The 27,817-nt window shown below is 30.0% G+C and overlaps 2 protein-coding genes and 3 long non-coding RNA genes across 10 annotated transcripts; 4 read left to right on the top strand and 1 right to left on the bottom strand.

Moving 5' to 3' along the window:
- Positions 1-206: 206 nt before the first annotated feature.
- LOC102675880 (heparan-alpha-glucosaminide N-acetyltransferase-like) lies at positions 207-6,178 on the top strand. 2 transcript variants are annotated; one of them, XM_006620443.2, is made up of 12 exons: positions 207-1,090; positions 1,988-2,125; positions 2,605-2,738; positions 2,827-2,942; positions 3,243-3,408; positions 3,480-3,684; positions 3,806-3,973; positions 4,060-4,181; positions 4,253-4,413; positions 4,585-4,759; positions 4,827-4,939; positions 5,358-5,622. In XM_006620443.2, the coding sequence occupies exons 2-12, from the start codon at positions 1,994-1,996 to the stop codon at positions 5,537-5,539; spliced, it is 1,674 nt and encodes a 557-aa protein (XP_006620506.1). In that variant the 5' UTR covers positions 207-1,090; positions 1,988-1,993; the 3' UTR covers positions 5,540-5,622. The 2 variants fall into 2 exon arrangements, with proteins under 2 accessions (XP_006620506.1, XP_031368704.1); XM_031512844.1 differs by having other exon boundaries at positions 208-1,090; positions 1,988-2,124; positions 2,586-2,738; positions 5,358-6,178.
- LOC102676110 (putative mediator of RNA polymerase II transcription subunit 26) lies at positions 5,697-27,811 on the bottom strand. 5 transcript variants are annotated; one of them, XR_004151171.1, is made up of 13 exons: positions 27,728-27,811; positions 17,934-17,965; positions 16,070-16,152; positions 14,940-15,309; positions 14,301-14,803; positions 13,926-14,078; positions 13,738-13,889; positions 13,386-13,573; positions 13,184-13,309; positions 13,045-13,101; positions 12,705-12,830; positions 7,676-10,452; positions 5,697-6,251 (listed from the first exon to the last, which is right to left on the bottom strand). XR_004151171.1 is itself a non-coding variant. In XM_031512841.1 (12 exons), exons 1-12 carry the CDS (start codon positions 27,748-27,750, stop codon positions 6,189-6,191), a joined length of 4,410 nt encoding a protein of 1,469 aa, XP_031368701.1. In that variant the 5' UTR covers positions 27,751-27,811; the 3' UTR covers positions 5,697-6,188. The 5 variants fall into 5 exon arrangements, 1 of the variants encoding a protein (XP_031368701.1); XR_004151170.1 differs by having other exon boundaries at positions 13,738-13,902; positions 13,939-14,078; XR_004151169.1 differs by having other exon boundaries at positions 13,738-14,078.
- Positions 15,307-16,612, top strand: LOC116186232. The gene is made up of 2 exons (XR_004151189.1): positions 15,307-16,195; positions 16,583-16,612. It is a non-coding gene; the product is annotated as an uncharacterized LOC116186232 (long non-coding RNA).
- On the top strand, positions 17,236-17,978 carry LOC116186237. Its single transcript, XR_004151194.1, has 2 exons — positions 17,236-17,599; positions 17,714-17,978. It is a non-coding gene; the product is annotated as an uncharacterized LOC116186237 (long non-coding RNA).
- LOC116186233 lies at positions 22,034-22,537 on the top strand. Its single transcript, XR_004151190.1, has 2 exons — positions 22,034-22,284; positions 22,374-22,537. It is a non-coding gene; the product is annotated as an uncharacterized LOC116186233 (long non-coding RNA).
- Positions 27,812-27,817: the final 6 nt, after the last annotated feature.

Genomic DNA, 27,817 nt, shown 5'->3' with positions numbered 1-27,817 from the left:
TGAAAAGATAGATCTATACCATGTTTCACCTATGATATTCATCTCATCCATACTAATGCTTTTCTTAATCTATTCTTTTATCAATTAAATTTATCAGTGATAACATAAGTAAATATCTCTTATCTATATATTTCGAAAATATATTTAAAAAATATAACAATCGTCAAATCATTTTTAAACTTCATTTTAATCTCTTTTAATAAATATTATAAATCTAATGTCAATGTAATTTTTACAGATTGTGTCCTCATTCCATGGATCCCTGCGAATTAAGAAATTTCCTATCAAGTATCAGATATTTAGAATTTTTATTGAATCCTGCAATTCAGATCATCCATATTGATTTTCTATTGTCCACTATCAAATCTATTTCCTCAGAATCCCTATTATCTATACCTTGGCATCTTTCTCTCAAAATTTAACGAAATACAAAAATAACAGAAACCAAACCAAGAAAGTTCATTATTAATTACAAAAAAAAAAAAAAACCACAATTTAATCGTATTGCTCATAAAATTTTATGAAAATATCTCACGAGAAGATTCCGTTATATGGAACATCTGTTACGTTCAAGGATTATACGACTTTCGTGAACCGTAAGCGAAGAATGATGATCGTTGAAACGTGTTCCAAGGTCTACCGGATGAAAAGTCGGTTTCAAGGCGGCCTGATACTGTATGCGGAGGATCGTGATGCCGCGGCGAAATTCTTGCTGAATGCCAGGTGAAATGTCAGTCGATGCACCCACGTGATTCGCGGCTAGTCAGTTGCCCGTCTGTTCGCCGGTTACAATATTAAAAAGCTGTCGCGCTACTCTCGTGCCAACTCGTGCCTGATTACAAACCGCGTCCACGCAATATTTAACAGGAGGAAATCGGTTGTCGGTCAAATCATTGATATATTATATACTATACCGTTAAACGCATAATCACCATTAGGAATCATCGCGCGCGTCTTGGCGAGTGTTTGGCTTATTATATATTTCGCGTACGAGCGATTAGTCTTTGCTTTCCGTGCTGTAACGATTGCTCGACTTGTCTTTTTACTCGCGTAATGTATATTTATTTGTGATTTTGAAAAATTATATCAGGTATGTTGTATTTTGTGTTTTATTATTTTTTTATTTTTATTATTTTTTTTTTTTTAATTTAGAGAAGCATAGCAAGTATTTTATCTTTTATGCTTTTTAAAATTTTTTTTTGTTTTGTGAATGTATGTATAGTGAAAACATTTGTATTTTTTATTATATTTTACAGATTTCGAAGCATCATAGAATTAGTAGAGTAGTATTTCTAGATTATTCCAAGATTTTCTAAAATTTATGTAATTACTGTAAGTGTATTATGTTTAAAGAAACTATGAAAGATATTGATATAAAAGTGGATTTTAAATTGGAGAACATCTTTGTGTGTTACTTTGATTGGAGACCTTGAACGACCTTGATGTGACATTGTATTATAGCATGATACATCAAGCAAAAGACAATGAGGATTAAAAAAATAATGCGATCGATTATACCGATTAAACTAAATTTCTTCCGTGAAAAATATGATTCTTAAATCTTTCTATATTAATAATAATAATAATTCCTTAATTAATTTTTAAAAAAATTACATAGTTACAATTTTTTAACATTGACTGAAGTAGAAATTATCCATTTTCAAAATTAATGTATTTCTAAAAGATACAAAAATAATATTCAAAAATTTAAGTTAAAAGAAATTTAAATTTTACATAAAATTCAAATAAAAAATTTTCAAATTTCCACGATCGTATAAAGTTTCGCTCGTAAAATGATGACATGAAAAAATTAAAGAAATTTTTATCGTTCCATTTTCTTGTGATTGCTAAATAGAACCGCTTACTTGCTGGTAAACATTTCTCTCAAATTAAGGATGCGTGTTAAACCATCAACCACGATTCTTCGCGCGCCTTTCGAATCGTGAACCGCGATATTTTCCATGTTCAACGTTTGTTACGTTCCCAGATTAAAATGGAGACCATGGACGAGTGGTTTTGCGATGAGGAATCTACACTCGGTTACGACGAGGCTTGCATCAATCTACGAACGAACGACAAGGATTCGAATGCCTGGCTCTACCTGCTCTCCGCGGATTGCGCGCTGGTGAGTCACGCAAGGACACGCTCTTTTTTATGCATTTCGTGCTTTGCATACTTGTGCACTACTTTCTGATACGAATCTGATTCCAGAAATTTTTATCAAAAAAGATTTTGTTGAAAATTTGAAGGAAATCTTAGAATTATGAATATTTTTATTTGAACAGATTTTTGCAAATCTGCTAGGATGCAAAAAGAAATATTAAAATTCATTAAATAAATGATGATTGGCGATTGTTCAACTTGAGAAGTGGAAAGTTAATTTAATAATGGTATAATTTTAAATCAACATATTTACACGCGTATATAATACAAATCTATCATTAATCCTTTTAATATTTATTTTTTCTTCTATTGCTGTAATACTCCCCATATTAATTTTGAAATTATTAATTTTGAAATTAAATTTTTCCAGAAATATTTATTTTTAAATATTCTACCGTGAATAATTTTTTTTTTTTTTTTACGAAAATGATTTCGTTGCAGTGTCCGTATACTAGAACCAAGCAGATCGTATCAAATTTATCTTCCAGCGTGATAGTCGATACAGTCAGATCCACGAGTTTCAGAATTTTGGATGCTGAAGATCCTAACGAATTTATATCCGCAAAAAATACCAGGTACATTTATAAAACGCGCAGGTAGAAAAGTAACACGATAAAATGCTAATCCTATGTACACGATTTACGTGTACTTCTCGTGTTACAGCAACGTGATCTGCGAGCTAACACCGAACTTGGGACAGTTCGGCGTATACGAATTGTCTGTACAGAATCGAAGCTGTAATATAAAAACTCTGAATACGCCAACTTATCCTTACACAGGTAAGATTATTTATTATTTGAAATGGAATTTTTTTAATCAATTTATTAAATAGTTTACTTATTATTATTATCGATTATTATTATCGATAAATCTTTTTTAGATTCGATTCAAAGATTCGATCTATTTAAATCAGAGAAAAATTTTATTATACGAGATAAAATGAATAAAGTGTTTACCAAACGACTGCAGATAGTATTTATCTTTCAATTAAACTCTTTAAATTAACTAAGATAATATATCGATTTAGATTACAGAAAAGAAACGTGTATTGAATTCAGAATTGCAATTATTTTTTTTAGAACTTCTCGTCATTTTTGGAGTATTGATACTCGTTCTATTCGGTCTTTCTGGCTTAAAATCGTTATGGAACGTGTGCAAGAAGAAATGTATGAAACGTCAATTGGATGAAACTGCGATGAAACAACCCTCGAAACGTCGAGTGAAGGCGATCGACACGGTTCGAGGGTAGATCTTTTATTATTCTATTTATTTTTATATTGTTCTACACAGTAGATAATAAATTTTGAACATTGCAGAGCGAGTACATTATTGATGATATTCGTGAACGATGGATCAGGTGGTTATAGGATCCTTGGCCATGCGACTTGGAATGGATTACTTCCGGGTGACTTGCTGTTTCCTTGTTTCATATGGATTATGGGAGTGTGCATTCCCATTGCCATGGCCAGTCAGATGAAACGCATGCAACCGAGACATGTAATATTGTATGGAATCATGAAGGTGATTAATAAAAGAATTATAAAAATTAAATGTGAAGAATAGAAATAATAAGAATTTGGAAATTTATATTTGAAGAAGTTATTAAATTAAAAAGTAACTTTAGTTTATCTGTATGTTACAGAGGAGCATCCTTATGTTTTTAATTGGATTGTCTCTGAATACTGTGAGCACTGGTCCTCAACTAGAAACTATTCGCATATTTGGTGTTCTCCAACGATTTGGCATTACTTATTTCATCGTTGCTCTGATATACTTCTGCTTGATGACAAGAAAACCCAAGAAGACACAAGTAAGTGGCTTTTAGGTTATAATTTTTTTGTAAAAATAAATAATATGATTCATATATATTGGTAAATTTTTAATTTTCATATCTAGTCTCCAATGTTAAAAGAAGTGCAAGATTTTCTTCTGCTTCTTCCCCAATGGTGTGTAATGCTGGTGATTGTGGGCGTTCACTGTGTCATCACATTCTGCTTGAAAGTTCCAGGATGTCCCACGTATGTACGTATAATTCAATGAATTACATTCATCTTTTTACAAAAATAAACCAATTATTTTTACTTGCTAGTGGTTACCTTGGTCCTGGTGGTCTTCACGATGATGCGAAATATTTTGATTGCGTGGGTGGAGCAGCGGGTTACATCGACAGAATGATACTCAAAGAACCTCATTTGCATCATTCAGCCACGGTTTATAATTCTGGACCGTATGATCCTGAAGGAATTTTGGGTATATTATAAATTTTTTTTTTCTAAAATAATCCATGATATCATTGCAATGCTATTTTTTTTTAATATAACTTCTTATAACCACAAGATTTTTTTTCTTCACTTTATCTTTGACTTCTTTTAATTATTTCTAATTGTAAATATTTTATTTTTTTGTATTTTTTTTCTCAAGGTACTCTCACAACGACATTCCAAGTTTTTCTTGGCCTACACGCTGGCATAATAATGATGACTTATAAAGATTGGAAAGAACGCGTAATAAGATGGTTGGCATGGGCTGCATTTTTCAGTTGTATAGGATGCATTCTTCATTTTAGCAATATAATTCCTGTTAACAAGAAGCTATGGTATGTCTCTAAAAAAAAAAAAGAATATTGTATAAATTGCAATACAAAAAACTGTTGTTGATTTCAGGTCATTATCATTCGTATTCGTGACAACTTCTTTTTCTCTGGCTTTTCTCTCCGCTTGTTACTTACTCGTGGATGTCATTAAAGTATGGAACGGTGGACCTTTTCGAATTCCTGGTACACGTTCAACTTTCACATAATTATGCAACTCTGAACAGGTTTTACGCCAAAACAATTTAATACCTGTTTACAGACTTAATTCCATTATGGAAAAAAGTCTGATATATGGTTCATAAATATCATTGTTTTTTTATATAACTTGGATCTTTCTTCAATTTCATATTTAAAATTTTTTCTTATTTATTTACTATTAATATTATTTGTTCAATATTTGATTTTACTATAGTTCGAAATTTTTTAGATAATTAAAATTTAAAATAGTTTTTAAAATTGTAAGTTCTCATAAAATAAGCATTATTATGTTATACATTTAAAAAAATAACAGAAAATTAAATTTTATTAAGAAAAAATTTTTTGGCGTGCAATTTGTTCTTTCGAATGAAGAAACGATTGGTATTAGTTCGATTATTTATAGGCATGAATGGTTTACTGTTATACGTCGGCCACATGGTATGCTACCAAAATTTTCCATTCCATTGGAGCATCGGTAATATGGACAGTCGAGCATTGCGTTTATGCGAAGCCATTTGGGGACCTGGATTATGGACTATCATTGCATATATCATGCACAGGAAACGCATTTATATCACTCTGTGATAATCTACATTCCATATTTTATTATTATTAGATCAAGATAAATTTTGTCAACGATATTTTAAAAGAAAACTATTTTTCAATTTTTTATGTATTTATTCTTACCTTGATGAAAGATTGTATCAAAGATAGACAGACTGATTCGAAATGAAGATTAAAATGAACTTTACAAATAATTTATTTTACACAACTTACATAAATATAGCACAATGACAGATTAGAAGGTAACATGACGGTATCCATAAAAATACATCTCGCGTCTTAATTAGATAAAATTTCCTCTCGAACGAAAATGGCATACAATGAAAATCGAAATTACGACCATTTATTTTTTCAACTCTTCTCAATCTTTAAAAGTTAAAAATTGGTCATGTGATTTAATATAGTTAATAAACATTATTAATCAATCGTTTGAACGATCGATCGATCTTCCTAAGAATCTTTATCCCCTAACAATGTGCACACATATGGGATTAGGAATAAAAAGGAAGAAATAAAACAAAGAAGATAGTGAATGGGGGCAAGACGAAACCTTACATGGGCGACATGGGAAAGTTCAGGAAAATATCCTACGGTATCGATGGTCGTCGTGTAAACGAATCGTTATGAATCGTAAACAAAATAAAAAATAAAAAAAAAAAAGAAAAACACACTAGCAATGCCATGTTTCCAAAGGAAGCACTCGTCCTTGCTCAGTAATCCGTTGCATCTGGACCTAAAAATTGAAAAAAACGATGTCATTTCTATAATCTATTATCCTATTTTATAAATTTTATAAAAAATGGTGAATCGAATAATTGCGAGCATATCAAAACGTCGAACTTCATTGCGCTACGATTTTTATGAAGAATTCTAATTTATTCTATTTATTTTTATATTTTTTTAGTTTGTTAACCATGTAGTTAACCATTCAAAAACATTTAAAAATAGCATCTTATTTTTTGACTTTAAATATTATATAGCAAATGACTTCCATTTAAATTTTAATACACTATAATACACTAAAATTAATAATATTTGAATACACATATCTGAATATATTAGTAAAACAATAATAAAAAATAATCATTATTCGAGCAATAATTTATAATATAATATTAAACTAATCAAAGTAATGAAATATAAATTATTTCAATAAATAATTATTAACGATCGACCGATTATCGATCATCAAGTTTCTTAATTTAATTAACGATAATCAATTCTAATCGATTTGATAAATCCAAACAATCGATTCGATAAATTGCGATATAATCGTCGCGCTATTAATCGATGGCAAATGAAACAATGCATTATGCATGCATGCATGCTAATTTATTGCTATAGTAAAAGCATGATTTGCATTATTTACGATCAATTATACGATACATGTATAAAATTTTTATTGGGAACATATTCAATGCAAAAATATTGTTAGTAATTGTTACGAATTGATTAAAATAAGTCACATTTTGCCTTCGTTTCGTTCACACTTTTGAATTCTGAAATAGAATGTGAATAATAAACTTTGTATATAAACATTTTGATATTAAAAAACACTGTGATAGCATAAACAACAATTTATCTCGTTCGTTATCGATCGAAATAATTCGATTGATTGAAGAATGAAGAAAAGGATAAGAGAAAATCAACAAAAACGAAAATGATTACAAAAAATCAAGACACAGGAAACATTTTAACCAATAAGCTAGTGGCAAATCTGAGCAAAGAGTAAACAAAAAGAAAAATAAAAAAAAATGAAATTTCGAATCATGACTGAAAGGATCGATCCGTTCGCGGAGTGAAGAAAATTGCGAAAAAAAAGAAAATAAAAATGATTATCCATTTACAGGATCAGTGGCCTTCGAGAGCAACGCAAACTTAAAATACGAATAAAATAGAAAAAGAAGAAGAAACAAAGAAAAAAATAGAAAAAAACATTAGAATAATAGAAGAAAAATTAAATTAAAAAAAATTAAATAATTATATAAAAAAGGGCATAAATTTTTCATCTCATCGAGTCAAAATTATTAAAATTTATGAGCTATATGAGCCTTTTTTTATACAATTACGAAAAAATAAAAAAAAAAGAAAACAAATAAAATATACAAAAAATCAGGAAGAAATGCGAATAGATGAATATATGGAAACCATATGTACCGATAGAAAAAAAAACCACGTAGCCTGTAGCCCCCCCGGGCATATAGTCAGCCCAGTCTTGCGAATCTAGAGAAAAGTTGCGCGAGGCTCGTCCGTGGTTGCTCGCGGCCAAACGCGGCCTCATTCTGCCCCGGGCCATCAGCAATGGTCGTTTTTCAGGTTAGCTTGAAAGGATGAGGAATTATTAGAAGAGGATACCGTGGAATTCGTTTGTTTGCCTGTTTTCAATGTCTGTGGCACGCTTTTTGTGCTTTTGATTCTAGGACAAAGGACGTTCACTTTGTAAGACCAGGGTGGCCTTCGACTTTCGAGTACCTTGAAGGCTAATGATGGTACCACATCATGGTCCAATACAGAAGTTGAAGATTTAGGCGTTTTCCATGCTTGATAATATGGGTCCTCCTTGCAGGAAGTTCGATCTTGTCGACGATACACATCACCATTTTGATCCGCATCATGCAGTCTTTTCCATGATTGTTCACTGATGGGTGAATATTCGGGAGAAGTCACACCACTAGAATAATTGGAACAATAATTTTCGTCGTAATTAAAATTGTTGCTCTTCAGAGGAAGACTTAAGTATTCTCTTGATGAAGATTGGTTAATTTTTTCTGTATCTTCTGGAAGAATCGAATCATCGTTCAAAAGTCTGAACAATCTCGAATGAGTTTGAGTTCTTTGATATTTTCTATTTTTAGAGGAAGTACATTCTGAATCTGTGTCTACTTCTGAAATCATACGACTCATGTCTGAAGTGACGCCACTATCTTCATCGTCTGTTTCTTCCCGAGAATTCTGTACATTTAATAGATGCTTTGATTCTTTTCCTGCCTTCTCGTCGATATTTTCTTCGATTTTATTCTTCTTTAAAGAATTATTGTTTTTTAAAGATATTTCATCTTTTAGGTTAGTATTTGTATTTTGGAATTTATTAGAATATTCTTTATTTGAATCGTCTGTCCACTTGCACTCTGAAACGATCACTTCCGGTTTTAAAATATTTCTATTAATATCGTGAGTTTCTAAATTGGTTTCTTTTATTCTTGTAATATAAGCAGTGTTATTCTCTTTGTTCAAAGATTCTTTACCAACTGAATCATTGTTTTTCACGTTGGTACTGTTTAAGTGTTCTTCTTGAGCCTTGATCGTTTTATCTTCCTCTTTCTTCACACTAGACTTTCTTTTAATTGTGAACTCCGTTTCTACTGTCTCTTCGAAATTAATTTTATTAAATCTAGTTGGAATTTTTCTTAAAGTAAAGTTCACGTGAGGTACAACAGGATCTTCATCTTCTTTTATTCTAGAATGATTCTTTTCCTTTCGCTTGTCATCGAAATTTTCTTTCTTAACCTCTTTCTTAACAGTGAAATTTACATTGGTATTATTTTTTATCAGAAAATTCGCAGATACATCATTGATCTTCTCTAAATGATTATTATTTTCTTGAATTTCTAATTTCTTCTTCTTTTCTTTTTCTTCTTTATTATAATCTCTATCAGGCTTAATAGTACTATCTCCAACAATTACAGTAGTCACATCCTCATTATTTTCAGATACAGAAAATTTGAACCTCAGTGGCAAACTCACGCTGACAGTAGGTGCATCAGAGTCATCAGGAGGATCATCAGTAGCTTCAAAAGGTGTCTTATTCCAATCTTTAACATTTTTAATTTGTGGTCTAGGACTTTCAGAGTCTGGACGTTCAATATCTTCATAAATTACACTTAATTTATGAGGAAATGTATTGGTATCTGTTTTTTCTTTCTTTTCCATTTGTTCTTCCATATCTGATTCAGAATCAGTATTGTTTTTGGAAGATGCTTCTTGATCTTCATTATAATATTCTTTATTGGAATAATCTCTCATTGAATTTCTCTCATTGTCATTTTTATCCAATCTTCCATGAGGATTCAGCCCAGTGGAATAGGCCAAATAAGAATCAGAATCATCACTATCAGAAGAAGAATCATCAGAATTATTGTCACTTTTAGATGATTCAATAATGGATTCATTGTCAGATTGTGATTCAGAATCTGTAGAATTATTAGAATCAGTAGAATCACTAGAATCACTAGAATCACTAGTATCAATGTAAGTATAATTTGGAACATTCACATTGAGACTTCCATTGGGACAAGATTTAATTTCTGATTTTTCAGACTGCTGATCATTCTTATTTTCCTCTGATGCAATTATTTCATCAGGAAATTCTTCTTCATCAGTGATATTCATTGCAGTAGTACAGTCACTATCTCTGCTATTATTACTAGCAGTTCTGGCCATATCATTTCCTTTTTCCCATTGTTCTTGACAATTTGCATTATTATTTTCTTTTAAAACTTTATTTTCCAATTCATTATTCTCTTGAATATTTTCTAGAATATCCAGAATATTCATAGGAGGAATTTTAGATACATCCATGTCATTATTGGCTTGATCACAACTGTGATTAAAATTATTACAATTTTGTAAAGAAACAGGAACCATGTAAGGTGGATAAACATTAGAATAAGAATTTTTACAATTGGTTGAATCAAATTGAGGGTAAGATGGACAGTTTTGATTGTAAATGGGAAAATATATATAGGCTGTATTATCAGGATGATATGGATAAGGTTCATTTGAAATCCCAGGATAAAGAAGAGGATAATAACCCCACCAACCGCTGTCGTGGGTCCAAAATGGCGGACTAGGAGAGAGGAAGACACCCTGCTGATTGCCCGGCACGTTATTCTCTGTTTGGCAGTGGTAATCTGCTTGACGATTTTCTTGCGTGGCTACAACAAACAGCAGAATGCATTCAGACAAAGAAGTTCAACTGTTCCCATTTTTGGGATGGTGATGTGGTCTTGCGTTTTTCCCTTTTGTCCTTTTTTTCTCCTTTTTCTCTGCGTTTATTTTTTTTTGTGCTTTGATCTTCGTATTTTTTCTTATGCGAAGTTTTTTTGGGTTCTTTTTTAATTTTTTGGTTTGGGGAATGGAAGAACGAGTGATAGACATTTATTTCGTTTTCATTATATAATTTTTAAATTGCAAATAAATTGAATATAGAAATTTATGAGATTTCGAAATTTTCAAAACTTTTATTTCTCTTCACAGTATGAATCATTAAATTTTAATAAAAAAGTAAAAAGATAAAAGATTAGATAAGAAATGCAGATTTCGACATATGTACATATATACATAAGATATTATCTCATATTATCGGAATAATTATCGAGAAAATATTTCGAGCATTTTTCATGCGATAACTGAGGAATTCGAATGTTTGCTTAGCACACACTTTTATCGTATTTGTATCATTATTTACAAAGAATATTAAAAAATATATCACGATTCTTCAATTATATATGCTAAAAATTAGTAATTGAATCTTTAAAATTAAAAAAAATTCTATATATTTTAAAACCTATTATAATATTTTCATTATAATATTTTCAAAATAAATGTCTAACACGTATGATCTTCTAATTGGCTCTGAAAAATCGATGGACAAGCGAGATTGGGCAAAGGATTAAGCGACGAATTGTAATCACGAAACGAAAGAGAGAAAGAGAGAAAGAAAAAAAAATCGTGTGAGATCCTGTGTTCAAAGGAAACGATCGAAAATTTTGTCGTGAACGCAAAACCAGTCGATGATCTTCGACCATTGAACGAGCGATCATTTACGCTCGAATAGGAAGACATGCTTCTTAGGATATTCTGGACAAGATGATTATAGTCCAGAATATTCGTAAATATATCCATTTACATGCAAGTGATCACTTGTAATAATATTAAAATCCCAGCGAGAATTAAACACATGTGAAATCGATTAATAGTACATGCAACATTCCCGGTTAAGTTACCCAAGTCCATCGTAGCTTGCCATACTTTTTGTACATTAATTTTTATTATCGTATAATAGAAACTATTTTTGAAAAATCGATTTTATTTATGACGATAATCGGACGATGTCATCAGATAACCAAGAAATATAGAAAATTAATATTTTATTTGTTAAAATATTTTTTTCTATTTTGATAACAGAAAAAAATTTATAAATATCGATTTTATAAAAGTTATAATTTCTGAAAATGAAAAACTTTTCTTTAATACTTTCTATTTTTGGAAATAATTAATAATTTGATTAATAATTTGTTTAACAAAAAGAAGAATGAAAACAAGAAATTTTCTTTTATGGATCTTATGATAAATTTTTTGAATATATTTTTTGAATTCATTGTGATTGAACGCACTAAATATATAACTCAAAGAATAGCTCAAATAATTCAAAGAAATTCAAATTTTAAGTTTTAATAGTTATTCAATTATAAATCAATATAATTATTTATTTTGTAATATATTTTTTTATCCTAAAAGGAAAAATAGAACTTTCTTGGTTATCTAACACAAGGAATATCTGATTACTAATATATCATTATAATACTATTCGACGAAAATAGATGGATAATTTCACCTACCATGTTTTTGAATAATTCATCTTTAAAAACTATGTCAACAGTAATCACAATTTTTATAATTTTTGTTTCAAATTTCGTAATATTTCATCGTTGCTCGATGATTAATTTGTGTCACTAATTAAGTATACAGAAATTATGATTGTAATTTACAACACACCATATATTTCTCTTTAACAAAATAATTTTTAAAATAGAAGAGTGAAAAGTGTTTCAATCGAGCTGAACGATATACCAAGGAATTTTCGTTATTCCTGTGAACACAGGATTCGGGGACGTTCTAGCGACGGCACGCAATCGTTACTTCAAGTTTTTAATCATTAAATTAGAAATTATAAAGACGCTTGTCACTGAAAATTAATGTATACAAGGGTCAATAGAAGCTTGTTGCGATTAATTCATCATGAACGAGTAGCGTGTTCTTGCGTGAATTATGAACATGTTGTTGAACCGCGTTTTTCTTTTTTCTTTTATTTATTTATTTTTTTTTTTTTTTGAATTTGGAAAAAAAGAAATTAAGAATTTATTAAATTCTATGATGTCTTTTAATTTCATGGATCGATACTCACCGACACTTTCCGGCGCTGTCATCGCTTGTAATATCCTGAAAGATCTGGAGGGAATTGCGCTGCCCATGTATTTCTTTGGCTCTGGAACTTGCTGTTCGCTTGGTGGTAGATTTGCTTGCATTTCTTCTATAATATTACATTTTAAGAAATTAAATAAACTGACAAATTCTAAAATTATAGAATTGCATTTAAAAGTTCAAAATTATATTGAACAAAATATTTTCTTAATAAAATCACTATAAACAAAATGTTATATTAAAAGATCGTTAAATTGTGAATTACATAAAAGAAGATTTAGATATATCATGAAAATCAAAAGTTAATTGAGAGATTTACTCACCAAAAGTCTTCGAATTCCTGTTCTGCTTCTTATTAATAGCTGACGGTGGTCGTTGCGCTGTAATACAAGATTTCAGTGACTTATCTCTTTTGAATATAATAAAATATTTGTCTCTATTACATCTTTGAATAAAACTTACTCGTGTTCACAACAGGAGCATCGCCAGATTCCGTCATAGTCTGCAAGAAGCGGAAGGCTCGAGAGGGTATGGCCCCACCACGATATCTCGGATCTTCCTCGTGATGGAGAGAAGATTCGTTGTCGACTGTTTAAAAAAAGGTAACAAAAATCAAATTGATTAAACAATTTATAATTTTATTTATTATAATGTTAAATCGTACTTTGCTCCTTGAATTTATTCATCAAAATCCTATCGTCCTCCGATAATTGAAGTTTTCGCATCTGTTCAGTGTCCACATCGTTTGCCGTGTCCGTATCTGTGATCTTCTGAAGAACTCTAAAGGATCGAGACTGAACCGGAACGGAATCCGACTGTTGGACTTGTACAGGTATAATACGTTGGCTCGCTCTAAAATTTGGATTCAATAAAAGATTAAATTAAATTTTGAATTATATTGCATTGCAGACAAAATTAATGATTGAAGTTGATAGAAATTAACTGTGTGTAAAATATAAATATATCTGCAAAACTTATAATAGTTAACGACTCAACATAAAAATTGTTCAACTTACACTCTCGTGTTCTGATTCTCAGTATTAGGCACATTATTCCTGACAATCGGTTGCGAGTAAGTATTCGAAGTAATTGCTGAACCAGTCTTCTTATCATTTCCTTCAATCATGATAGGTATAATGTACGCGCCACCTGTCGATTGAGACTGCATCTGATTCTGCACTGGATTCTGCACTTGATTCTGCACTTGATTCTGCATCTGATTCTGCATCTGATTCCGTACTTGACTCTGATTCTGAACAGTTGGCTGACCCCATCTCTGTTGGTGCGGACTCGATTGCTTGAACTGATGATGGCCAGGTTCCGGTTTCACGTCGAAAACAGACGGCCTATCTTCAATCTAGAAATAAACCATTAGCATAAGTTATTTCTTTCAAATAACAGTAGAACTTCCATTACTCAAACAAAAGACAAGATTGTTATAAAGGAATTTTTGGATAATGGAACAGTTTTTTTATTGTATAAATTATTTTATATTTTGAAAAAATTAATATCTATTTCCAATAAAATATAATGAATGTTTAGAAATTTTACTATATTTTAGTTAATAATAAACACTCACTCGAATAGGTATCACACGTTCTTGATGCTGAGTCTGAGGATTAGTCTGTTGTGTTACAGGAGGACCAGAGAAAGGACGTTTCTGTTGCTGATTGAATTGTTGACCCTGAGGTTGTTGGTACTGGTATTGTTGAGATTGTTGCTGAATCTGCACCGGTCTTTGTTGAATTTGTGGCAGAGATTGAGGCCTTTGTTGAACTGGTTGCTGCCTCTGCTGAGTTTGTTGCCATTGAGGTGATTGAGGTTGTTGAATCAAAGATGAGGAAACTGGAGGTGATGTTGGACTCTCAACTGAGCTTTGTTTATTCACGCTAGATCGTTTTGCCCACTCAGGTAATTCTTCTTGTGGTTTATTCTTGTTCTGGAGCCACGGTGTTGGTGCCTTTGTCAAAGTCACTTGGGTTGGAGTGCTTGGACTCTCAGGAGTATTCGGCTGAACTGCGATTGTGGGGATTACTTTGGTCTCTACTTTGGCTTTCGGCGACTCTGGTTGCTTTTCTGGAGCTGAAACCATAAATAATTATTGGTATATTCATTATATTATTCTCTGTGATAGGAAAAGATTTAAAAATTCAAAAAATAATTAAATAAAAAATTCAATAAAATTGAATAAAAAAAAAATGAATGAACCAATACTTACTACTAGGTTGAATCCTGTTAGCAGGTGGTGTGGAAGGTGTCCTGTTGACCGAGGGTTGAGCCGGAATATTGGTCGGGAAGACAGGTATCGCTACTTGAGGTTGAATGAATAAATTCGTTGTATTGGGCGCTGGTGTCGGCTTCGATTCAAGTGCTGACTTCGGAGGACCTTCGATTCCCTCATCATTGGCGTTTTTTGCTACCCTGCGCGCCATTCGAGGGCTTCGAATTTGGGAAAGGTCCAGTTTCCCGCCCATTCCAGGCGTGTACGTGAAGGGCTTCTTGTCTTTAGTCAGCATCGCGTTTTGAATTGCTGCTGGTGGCTCGTATGCATCGTTGCTTGGTATCAACGGTTTTCTCGTTGTTGGCGCCTGAGATTTAATATTTGGATCGATATCTTTTTCTGTTTTTAATTTTTGAATTAATGAGCAATGAGATATAAATCTTTTATTTTTCGATAAATTGTAAATTTTTGAGAATAAGATAAGTAATATCGAGGTATGTATTTTTTTGTAAAAATTGTAAAAGCATATTTGATATTGTTTCTTTGTTTGATTCATTCTTTTAATGATTTCAGGTTATATTTAAATATATATCTGGACAAAAAACCCGAAGTTAAAAATAAACATTGGACCAAAATAAATATGGAACAAAGAAAATACAGAGACCTTGAGTGGCGCCTTAATTTACAGACTTTAATTCCTCGTGACGGATCTTTATATATTTTCTCCATGAATTCCTCGTAATCTCGTTCCTATTCATTCATTTTTTACAAATATATTCCCAGGAAAGTAATGTTTCATTCTAACCATTTTTTATTATTTAATTAAAAAGAGAATGGTTTAATTTAATAAAATATTACGATTCATTAATTTCTAAATTTTTTTTCTGAAATTAAATTTTCATAACTATAATTACATTTCATTTTAATACTCACCATTTTCTATTATTCAAAAAAATTCTAATATTTAAGAAGAAGAAAAAAAAATTATAGGATAAACACAGGAAATATTTAATTACTTTCTTTTCTAATTCTTTAAAATTTTCAGATCATCTCGACAAAATCCACGAGATACGCTCGCAATGAACGACGAACGTGTACTGAACTCGAATTGCCGATCTTCCGCTTACCTCTGCCGTGTTGATTCTCATGGCCGGCACCTGGTTAGGTACCGGAGGCGGTGGTGGCGGTGGAGGAGGCGGAGGATAAAGTCCTGCAACGATTACCGATTTAATGGAATGCTAACGAGAGGTCAGGTATGCGGTATGTTGCGCACATCGTTCACACGTTTCCGTGTGGCTCACCGGAAATTCTGAACTCTCGCCAAGATATTTAGTAATATTTATCAAGCTAACACTCTCTCGCATATCAAATCGAAAATTTAAATTAATTTCAAGGTTCAAATTTATTTCTCATCTGTGTATCATATTGATTTTTTAATTCGAAACATCAAACTAATTTTACGTATAATGAATATTAAATAATAAGTTTTATAATAGGTATATTATGATATACAATCAACAATTAATTAAACATTTAAATAAATTTTTTTGCATAGAAAAATTTTCTTCAATAAAATATTTTATAATTGTATATTAAAATATATTGAAATATGATAGATTATAATTTGCAAAATTTGTAAGAAGATGATAAAGGAGGATAGAAAGATGAAAGAAAGAAAATGATAAAGAAGAGGAGGAGGAAAATGAGAGTGACGAAAGAAGATAACAGAATAAGAGAAAGAGAAGAATTGAAAGAGTGAAAGAGGCGAAATTGAAGAAAAAAGAAGAAGAAATTGATAAAGGAAGCAAAGAAGAAAAATTAATAAATGATCATGTGAGGAGGAATTGATAAAGGAATATGTGAAGAAGAACTGATAAAGAAACGAAGAAAAATTTAAAAGAGGAGAAAAAAGAGAATGACACAAAAGAATAGGAAAAGAAGGAAACGGAGGAAAGAAAAAGAGAATAGTAGCAAAGAAATAGCAAGCATAGAAAGAAAGAGAGAGAGAGAGAAAAGAAATTGAAAGGAAGAAAGAAAGAACAATAAAGAAGGACAGAAGAGAGAGAAAGAGTTTAACAAAGAAAGTATTTGAAGAAGAAGAAGAATTGTGACAAAAAATGGGGGGAAAACAGAATATAGAAACAAAAGAGAAGGAGAAAGAGAAATTTGAAAAAAAAACAGAAGAAAAAAATGAAAAAGAAGAACAGAAAAAGAAAGGAGAGAATATGATATAGTGTGATTATTGTTTGTATTGTAGAATTTCAAATTTGATAGAATTATTTGATATTACAATTTGTAACTTTTAATAATATTTAGATAGATGATGTCCACATTAAAACTATGGTACAGATAGCAAATTTCATATTGATATTTATTCAAATTTTTAATACCACGATTATATTTGAGAATATAAACGAGCGAAAGTTTTTTGCACAAGTTGCAGATAAGTTTGGTATGCAATTTTTTTATGGTATTCACTGTGTGAATCATAAAATCGTAGAATGACAGTTAATAGCGAACGGTAAATTTGGTTTTCCAGACTTTTGTTGAACTTCGCATTTGTGAAAGTGGATCTTAAATATGTATATACATGATGGAATTTAAAATTTATTAAGATAAATGTTTTGTATAAATGATAATACATGGGAAATTATTGAGTATTATTTTTTTTTATTAATTTCGAAATAAAAAAAACATGGAAATTTTTCAAATTTAAAAAAAAATCATCTATCTGTTTTTTTAAATTTATTTTTTATTTTGTTTGTTTTTAGGTAGAAGATATTTTAAACAACGTAAATATACATTATTGATGAATGTTCAGAAATATTTGTAAACTTTGAAGCGACGCATCTAATTGCATATCTTTAGCTTTTCGTTCCTTGATTATCACGAGGCAGCAGTTATTTGCATACATCGCATATCTTCGTTTCAGCGTTTCGAGAGAAACGAGGTTCGTGAATAATTATTTTACTTTGGTATTTATGTACATACCTGTTGATAGGACATTACTGCTGTCCGAATTCCTGAAAAAAAAAACATTTCACTTAACAGAATACAACAGTTATTGCAGATCATTAATTGCAATGATTTAAATAAAAATTCAATTTTCTAAATTCTTTTTTTAATTCTTTTAAGATAATAATTTATATAATTGTAAAGGATTAATTTTTTACGAATTATTATTAATATCTTCGCAATATCAATGTCGAGCAACTATAGTGATTATTTAGATCACAGTTAGTGGACTGAGATAATAAATAAAAAAAGAAATAGATACTAATTTGGATGATAATAATGGACGAGATCCAATCTACAATATGTAAGAGTTATTTTCATTACATTGCATCATCCAAATAACACCATAATTTGAAAGATAATTAATCAAATGATTGTAGTAGTAATGCTTAAAGAGATAACGATGAAGATTTTCTTATGTAATGGTAACTGGATGCATTCCTGCGTTATCTATGGAATGCAGTATTCAAGTATTGAGTCACATAACATGGTATTGGCATTTCGATGCACATATGTGATATTGCATCTGTGTCAAAATAGCTCATTTCGTAATTAATAATATGTTAATAAAAGTAATTTTTATGAAATTTTCAAATATATATATATATATCTTTTTATATTTCATTTTGAAAATTAAGCTCACTAATTTTTCCTTTAACACTATGAAGACAAGTTAGTTTAGATAAATTAACAAATAATAAAATTTTTTATGTCTCTAGAAAAATATAATAATTTGAAAAATAAAAAGTAGAAATAATAAGAAATAATTGAATAATAATTGAAAAAATAATATTGAATATTTAACTAATAATTAATAATCATGTTACAAGTGTTATCATAGTGTTAATATATCATATTCTTTATTATCATAATTTATTATATTGCATTCACTATTTAATCCTTATATCAATATTAAAACTTTTTATACTTTTAGTTGTCAATATAAGTAATAAAACAATAATCTATTTTAAATATAGATTAATTAAATTAAAATGGTATAATTCTTACAGGTGAATATGCTTGCTTGTAATGAAAGATGCTTGTAAATTCAATGTTTTTCTGTCACATATTTATTATGCACAAGAATAAATTACATTGAAAAGTATTTTACTAAAAAATATAACTATGATTTAAATATCAAGTAAGTTTTAAAATGATTCTAAAAACTGGTACTTGAATCGAACTTTCTATTTTCACTGTTCAATTTATTTACTTTGCGACACGGTAGCAGCTACCGTTTTCGCAATCAGCCAGCTGAACTGCTTTTGGTATTATCAAGGAACGAGCGGTAACCCACATACACTTACGTGACCGCCAGTTATCTTTCGATGACTCGACCATGTTTCATTGCTTAATCCCTTTTATGGAAGTTTCTCCTCGTATGAAGGTTGAGTCGTTTAATTATTTTACCAAGTCTAGAGAACGTATACCGTGTGTCTTTTCAACCCTTTGAATTTATACAAAAATTTTTTTTACATCTTCTAATGAATTGAAAATACTTTATCAATATATTATTCATGAAAAAGATTTAAAATTTTCAAAATTAATAAAAAAATTAATTATAAATAATAAAATTTATATAGTTTTCAATAAGTATTCCATTTTCTCTTATCTATGAGGCAAAAAAGAGAAATTCATAGATAATAGTTAAATAAATTTCAATGAAAGATTGATAAATTTTACAATTTTTAATTTATTCCTCGAAGATACTCAAAGCTCATATATTTGATAATTTGCCAGAGAAACGATAAGAAATATGTGATCTATGTAATATTTATTTTATTAGAAAATGGTTCGATTCAAGAATCAATATAAGTGGATATTGAATGATAATCGATGAAGCTATCAGCAGGTACTCGATATTCATCGTGGAGCGTGTTCATGACACGAAAAGTGGGCGGCAATTATATTTCACTGACGAAACTGCGTGTAGCTTATGATGATTCGCTATTTAAAGCGGTGATATTTTTGCAGCGTGGTTTCAAGGAGCGGTCAACTACTATATTCAATATTGATGGTTTTCTATTTTTGCAGTTCGAATTGTTGGTGTTATTCAAGTATGTGTTTGCTCGTCACGTTTTCGACAGGGTTACTGAACTTTTTAAAACTTTCTTTCCAAGAATTTGTTAATTGATAATCGATCAGAAAAAGGATTTGTAATTTGAAAGTTTGTTAATTGATGATCAAAGAAAAGATAAGAAGAGATAATTTTTTTTTCTAAAAATTACAGAAACAGAAGATTTTATTTTTAAAGGAATTAAGTATTGGTAAGTATTGAAAATTAATTTAATTTTTTCACGAATATTGAGAGAGAAAGTTGGATAAATATAATTTTTTAAATTTAAAAATTATGCATAACATAATTATTGAAATGAATGAATTAATTTATTTTCAATTTCAAAGTTAAAAATTTTGAAAATTTGAATGATAAGAGAACTATTAATTATTTTTTATGTTCCTTATGTTTTAAATATCACACTGTAATTAATATATAGTATTATTTCATAATTTTAAAATTTTTAAGAATCATTGTTCGCTTTCTGTCTTAAAAAAACAAATGTAAGTTCTGTCATATAGAACTCAAGATATCCAAGAATGCTCTGATCTGAAAATATAGAAATATCTTTCGTAAAACGATGTTGAACTCACAACAAACTTGTGGTCTCGTGCGAAAATCTCTTTTAATAATAGAATTTTGGAGAATAGAATCGACACGAGGTCGCTTTTATCTTGGCATAACTATTGGTGCCACGTGCCATCTCGTTTTTGAATATTTTGATCTCTCACTTTATATATATTCATAAAATAGAGATTAACTAATATAATATAAATAAACAAAATAATATTATATATAATCCAACTATTCTCATATCAATATTATAATCTCAATAGTTCATTCAATTATTTTTCAAAATTTCTTATAATAGTATAAGAGAATACTTTGATAATTATTGAATATTTTTTTTGTATCAGCAATTAACATTTGTAATATTTTTCTGTATATAGAATCTTGGACAATGATTGACAGTGTTAAGTAAAATTCATTTCCTCATTCATTACTGGATAAAAAATGTTGCAATTCATACAATTTATCAAATGGAACCATGTTAAGCTTCGTTTGTAAAAATTTGTAAATTTTCACGGTCGAGATTTCACTTTCATGAGATTATTTTCACGAAAATTGCCATCATACCACCAACCGTGAACCCGGTTCGATTCTCGACTAATTTTAACATTGAATCAGACGAATGACGTCATTGTTATCACGACTGGGATCGTAATTCAGCTGGTCGACTTTCTCGGAAAACGCGTCGATCGTTTCCACGATGAGAAGTTTGGATGATAAACGAAATTCCAGCGATGAACTAACCAAGAAAAATGATAAACAATGAAGGTTCAAATGATTCGACGAATATATGGTTCCAGTTTTTACAATTTATAGATAACTTACAGGAATTAATGATAAGAATATGATAAGAGTAAGAAAGTAAATATGCATCTTGCAAGAATGATTTCAAATTATTCAAATATTGTTTAAATTTTGCAAATTTAAATATTTTGGAAATTCTTAGAACGGTAAGAAAAACTATTTGAGGATTCTTTGCTAGTAGATATCTCTATTTTGAAATTCTCAGGAATCCAAATTGAATTCCCTATGATTAAATATTTTACAATAAATTCTTTTCTATAAAGTTATTAAGTCAAATTAAATATTTTGGATACACTTAGAACAATAAATTTTAGAACAATTCCTAATTTTAAAGAAATTTTCTTAGAGTTTTCAGTAGATACTTAAGTTAATCATATTATATTTCAGCTTACAAAACGAACAAACAAAATATATAATTGATTTCAATGACAACTTATGCATTGTGCAAATCATCTATAAAACTATAAAACCATTCGCACAAAGACTACAGAGATTAAAAAGACAATGTATAAACACAAAGTATAAAAATACAGTAAATTGTTTATAATTTAAAAATAAGCTTCAACCATTTTATTCCATTCATTTTTATACATCAACTTTTGTTTCTTTTGATATTTAGAATCAATCCTCCAAAGGTGGTTCCACATTATACATTAATATCCTGTATATAATTTCATTGATCGTGAAAAACTACATTACAAACTTTAAAACACAATGCAAAGTGATACTACACGAAAAAGTAATATTATCCTGATTCTCAAGGATGTAGATCGAGTTGGATCCTGCGAAAGAGGTAACTCTCCGAGGAAAGCTCGGGTGAGGGCGAGTGGAGGCGCGCTTGTCGCGATCCTCGGAACCCAGCCAACAACAGGCCGTGGCTTGTACAAGTGTATTTAGGTAGATACGCGAGGTGGTGTTAAATTTAGCGCGAACCGACCTGCGCGTTACCGCGCCGCACAAAATGCTTCCGATTATTTTATTTTTAGGGTTACGACGCGACGCGGCTCCACTGTGGAAAACCAGAGACACCTGACGGTGTGTTCGATATTGAAACATCCGCGAATTAATTTGCGCAAATCTTTTTTTTTTTTTCGTTGCTTTCTTTGTAAAGAAGAAGATATACAATTGGTTCCTTGGAATTATTCGGTTAGATTGGATATTCAATCTTTTAGGGATATTTTATATGGGTATTGATCTTTGATGCATTTTATATTCATAGGTTAATAAAATTTAAGAAGAAGATTATGGAATATTAAAAAGCTGAATAATGAGTTCTTTCATATTTCTTTAAGCAAACTTAATAACAATAAACGTGAGAGTATAATAATATGAATTATAATGAATTAAAGATAAAATAAAGTTGAGCACGATTTTCAAAATAAGATACATATCTATAAGATTCATTTTCTAAGAAATTTTATATGTGACAATTGGCTTTATATTAATAAGAATACAATCACGAGGAAGATTAAGAAAGAGACGAAGAAAGAAGTTGGAACAACTTGTTGAACAAAGATAGTTGTACTTTCACTGGAGGAAACGTAATCTAAATAGGATCTACCTTTGACAGACAGAGAAAAAGAGACTTAAGACGATTATCCTGGAAGGAGAAAGCGATGATCCCGTAAAAATGGGATCTACATGATTCAAAGAACAGCTGACTTCATCGACATTGGTCAATGAGCCGGTTAAACAAAATCCTACAAACGTTCAAATTCTGATCTAAAATTTTAGAGGTTCCATTTCAGAATATAGAATTCTTGAAATATGCACTCGAAAGTTATTTTTCATTAATGGACACTGTTGGAGGAACAAAATTATTTTGAACAATCATTATTAACATGATTCTTCATTCCAAAAAATACTTTTGTCAACAAATCTTATACAAATACATTTAAAAATTACACAGTGCATTTGCAAAAAACATTTTTAAGAATTATTCAGCGTCCATTAATCCAGTGTTCCTTTGCAAAAAATATTTTCCAAAGTAACTCTCGAGAGTTATCCAGTGACCTTTTAAAACTATTATCAATAATATTCTCTTATCAATACATTTTTAGAATAAAATTCTCAAGATATTAAAATTAATTTTTACTTCCAATTGCAGTGTCCACTCCTCATAAAATTGAAGAGCAATTCTCGAGAGATCAACTCTCAAATATATTCGGCTCAACTAGAGAGTATACGACATCGAAAACGCAATGGTTAAACGATACAACGAACCGTTTAAAAATACATCACGCGGCCAGCCCGCAACGACACGTGGCAATGAACAATTTTCCCGTACCCTCTCGATCGAAGGGTCGTTCACACCTGCAAATTTCCCTGATGACGAGACGTTACGTGGATATACATATGTATATGTTGCAAAGAGAATGCGGCGCGCCTAGTCACGTATCCGATCAGACGAGAATGGAATCGGATGATGAGCTCGAGCAAGGTTCCGAGACGTTCAAAATTGGATGATTCGTAGGCGTGGACCTAGAAACCCAACGTTATATTTCCATCCAACGTTCGACCATCCACTCTGTGGAGGCCATCGAACGTGTCATCGCCTTTGAGGAGGATATAGTTGTAAGATTTGATCCATCGACCCTGTTGAGTGAATTTGGCCTTGAAGAAGAATTTATGGAGAATTTGGAATGTTGATTGACAGAATATTTATGATGATGTTGATGTATGTTGAATTTTTACTGAAGATATTAGGATTAGAATTTATCTAAAATGTTGAAATTTTGAATTTGAAGAGGATGTAGTTATGAGATTCATTATTAAGTGAATTTAATCTTGAAGAAGAATTTTTTAAAGAACGTTGAATAATGAATTAGATTTAGGGATTTTGAATTAATAATTTAGAATAGAATTTTTCTCATTATTCAATTGGTTTTGTATCTAACGTAACATAGAAATGATTCATTCTAATGAACGAATGAAATTTTTGGCGTGAACGAAAATGTCTAACGTCCAATGCAATATTTTTTTCGCATTAGCAACAAGAATCAACGAGCGGTTCCAAACGAGACGTCCAAGAGCGTAGGCGTGCGAGTATAAAGGAACGTGGCCAACACAAGTTTTATATTTTTATACAAAAATTGTCGTCACCTTAAGCTACTTTCTATATATCACCACGTCTGTGACGTAAATTTATATTAATGAAAATGAAAAATAATAGAAGAGAAATTTACGTAAATCAACTATTCTAGTTATTCTAGAAAATTAAAAATGAAAATATTAATTTTGAAGAAATTAAAATGTAAACGTATATTAATAAAAATTATATAAATAAAAAAAAGACTATATTAAATAATAAGAAAATGGAAATTTATAATAATTTATATAGTAAATTAAAAATAGTAAAAATTAAATAATCTTGTGGAAATTTTAATTTTGAAAAAGAGAGAATGTAAATGAAAAACAAGAGATCTTTATATTAATGAGAGGAATGAATGTAAACCTACACTAAATAAAAATAAAGAGTAATAAAAAATGATTTTAATTTTAATTTGAAAAAGGAATGCAAATGAAGAACAAGAGGTAATCGAACGATCTCGATGCATCGATTATTTCATCGAGCTGTTCAGTGAGATTACTCATCCGCATAGATATAGAATCTCATCGTGGGTGGCAACTATAAACATACGAACTTCCCTTCGATGCATCGATTTTAGGTACGTTAGTTACTTTCTAAAACATTTTCTTACTTTATTCTTATCTTATTTGTATAAAATCTATATGATTTATTAAGTTGTTAATTCTTAGTTAGAGATAAGATTTCAAATCTAAGATGGTTTCACGTAATTTCTCGATTATTTATAACATATTGAGTTGGTTAAGTGTTGGTTGCCAAGTTGGAAATTGTTGTGCACAAAATGGATACACGATCAGTTTCATTTATGCATTATAAATAGATCAAAATTTCTCTCTTCCTTATATAATCTGATAAAATTTCTAAAATTTTAACTTGTTATTTATATATATACAAAATTTTATTTATTTATTCAATGTTGATGATCTTTATAAATAATCTTAGAGAAATATAAAGAACAATTATGTACAAGTACTGATATTTAGTAATTTAGTTAGTAATATTGAATCGATCGAGAGTAATCGATAGGAAGGAAGCGATTAATCAAAATCGATATACCATTACGATTCATCGAACGAAGAATCTTTCGATGAATGCTCTTCGGTGTTTTCCTGTTCAAAGAAGAAATATAGGTCGAGAAGCTATTTCTTGGAATCATCGCAAGGTCTTGGGATTGCCATCATCAAGTAATGAAGTTTTTTTCTCTACCATTCTCGATTTTATCGTAATATATTAGAAAATAAAAAAGTATGGTTAATAACATTTATTTAGAAATTTTCGATGAAATGGACGAAACTTGGTCCAGATTTATTATTTCTAATAATCACACTTGGCAGTTAACTTTGTTTACTGATTCTCTATTTATGCAATTTTATGTGGCTTTAAATAAACGCGTGAATGTGAAGCTAAGAAGTTTCAGAAAATTCTATGAAAGATGATCAAAGAATTCCTTATAAATAAGATATTGATGTATTATTAACAACTTTGGAAAAAATTTATACAATATTTAAAAATTTACCATATATATACCAGAAGAAGGAAGAAATTAAAATTTTACCAAAAGTTCAATATTTTGATAAAAGTGTCTCATTTCTCTTTAAGATCAAGGTATTTATTTAAGTATCTATTTATCTTTTATCTTTTCATATCTTTATAAAAATTAAAAATAATGATTACACCTTTCCAGCTTAAACAAATTCATTTTTCAATATATTAAGTACATTCTAACGCAACGTAAATAACAAATATATAATTTGAAGTGCGAATATATAATTGGAAATGCAAAATACAAAGTCTCGTAACCGGTTACGTGAATTTCTTAATCGCACCATATTATATGGACCCTATGGAACCGGGATCCCGACCTTTCCCAATCCCCTAACGCGCTCCAAAATTGCTGCTGCTATTTCTGTACAGCTTGAAACCAAGGAAAATCAACTGCGCAGATCACGGAAATCTCAGCCATTCTTTAATCAAAGAATCTTCGCAAACATTAAAGAATAATCCTTGCAAGATGGTTGTTGCTTGAAAATTTTATTTTAAATCATCTTCATTAAATACGATTTAACACAAATAGGAACAAAGCTGTTCAGTATGTTCAGTATCCCAAGGATAACCCTTAAACAATCTTAAAAACAAGAAGAAAAAGAAGAAGAAGAAGAAGTTGAATCAGAAAGTAGCAAAAGGAGCAAACAGGACCTCCTCACTGGTCGAGTCCTGTCGAGCCGAACTAGAAACCAGTTTCGACTATCTTTCCATTTCTGGACCCTCTTGCAAAATAATTTTGTAACTTATATGAAATGACAAGTTACAAGCATTTCATATTTTTATGTCGAGTGGAATAATTAGTTGAAGTTGGTGGATATTTATACAAAAATTGAATATATAAAAATCTAAAGTATAATATGAATTATAATAATAATCAAATAATTTATGATTGATAAAATTTATTTGTAAAAGAGAATTTATTCTTTTATTAATTTTGTGTAATTTTTTAATAAGATGTTAGATTTTATTTATAAAAATTTATAATGAAATTATATTTATTTTTTAATACTATATTAGAAAATTTATTGTAATTTGTGACTTGTTTTTAACTTAAAATGTTAAATTTTACAATTAGTAAACTTTGCAATAGTATTTCTAATTATATGAATAGTATTGTTGACTAAGTTAACTTTTTCTATGACTTCAAATGGCAAATGGAATATGTATTTAGACATTAGAATCACTTGTTTCAATTAACGTATACATAATATTTCTTGTTCGTCACTTTGAGATTATCTATTTCTAAAACTAAATTTTCTTAATTCACTGTGCAATATTGCAGTAACTTTGTAAGAGAATCTTAGCGATGAAAGATTATTATTGTTACAGATCATTCTGATCAAAAAGCTTCAAATCTTCTGACGATTCCTGACAACAAATAATCAAAGATTCTTGGACAATGGATTAAAAATTATTGTTCATTATGTTGCATATAAAATCCTTCAGAAAGTAAGTAAACTAAGTAATTAAATAAGTAATATGAATACAATTTGAATAATATTTTATCAATTCCATTGAATTCTGTCTTTCAATTTTTTCAGCAACAACCCAACCAAGAATCTACCAATAAAATTGCCAAAAATCTCCTTACTTCAAAAATCAAATTTCCTTGTCTAAAATCAAGCTTTCTTTCACTTCATCCTCAACAACCCAACTAACAATCTCTCCTCGTTTCCAGATAACAATAAATGGAAAATGCACGCTTACCCCACGAAAGTCGAGGTGCTCATGCTCAGGGTAGCGTATCCACCGCAGACGATAGGAGAGATTCCGGTGTGCGCCGGGTTAAAGCTCGCG

Source organism: Apis dorsata, unplaced genomic scaffold, assembly GCF_000469605.1.
Source record: "Apis dorsata unplaced genomic scaffold, Apis dorsata 1.3 scaffold_517, whole genome shotgun sequence".
NCBI classification, from domain to species: domain Eukaryota; kingdom Metazoa; phylum Arthropoda; class Insecta; order Hymenoptera; family Apidae; genus Apis; species Apis dorsata.
Note: the sequence above shows the minus strand (reverse complement) of the source record. Positions and strands in the feature narration are given on the sequence as shown.

Bases quoted from the DNA above. Each gene is read 5' to 3' on its own strand.
- LOC102675880 (XM_031512844.1), top strand. From the start codon at position 1,994: ATGGAGACCATGGACGAGTGGTTTTGCGATGAGGAATCTACACTCGGT. The intron at 3,974-4,059 runs GTAAGTGGCTTT...TTTCATATCTAG, and splicing joins GAAAACCCAAGAAGACACAA to TCTCCAATGTTAAAAGAAGT. The intron at 4,760-4,826 runs GTATGTCTCTAA...TGTTGATTTCAG, and splicing joins CCTGTTAACAAGAAGCTATG to GTCATTATCATTCGTATTCG.
- LOC102676110 (XM_031512841.1), bottom strand. From the start codon at position 27,750: ATGAGCACCTCGACTTTCGTGGG. The intron at 14,804-14,939 runs GTAAGTATTGGT...TTATGGTTTCAG, and splicing joins TAACAGGATTCAACCTAGTA to CTCCAGAAAAGCAACCAGAG. The intron at 13,310-13,385 runs GTACGATTTAAC...TTTTTTAAACAG, and splicing joins GAATAAATTCAAGGAGCAAA to TCGACAACGAATCTTCTCTC.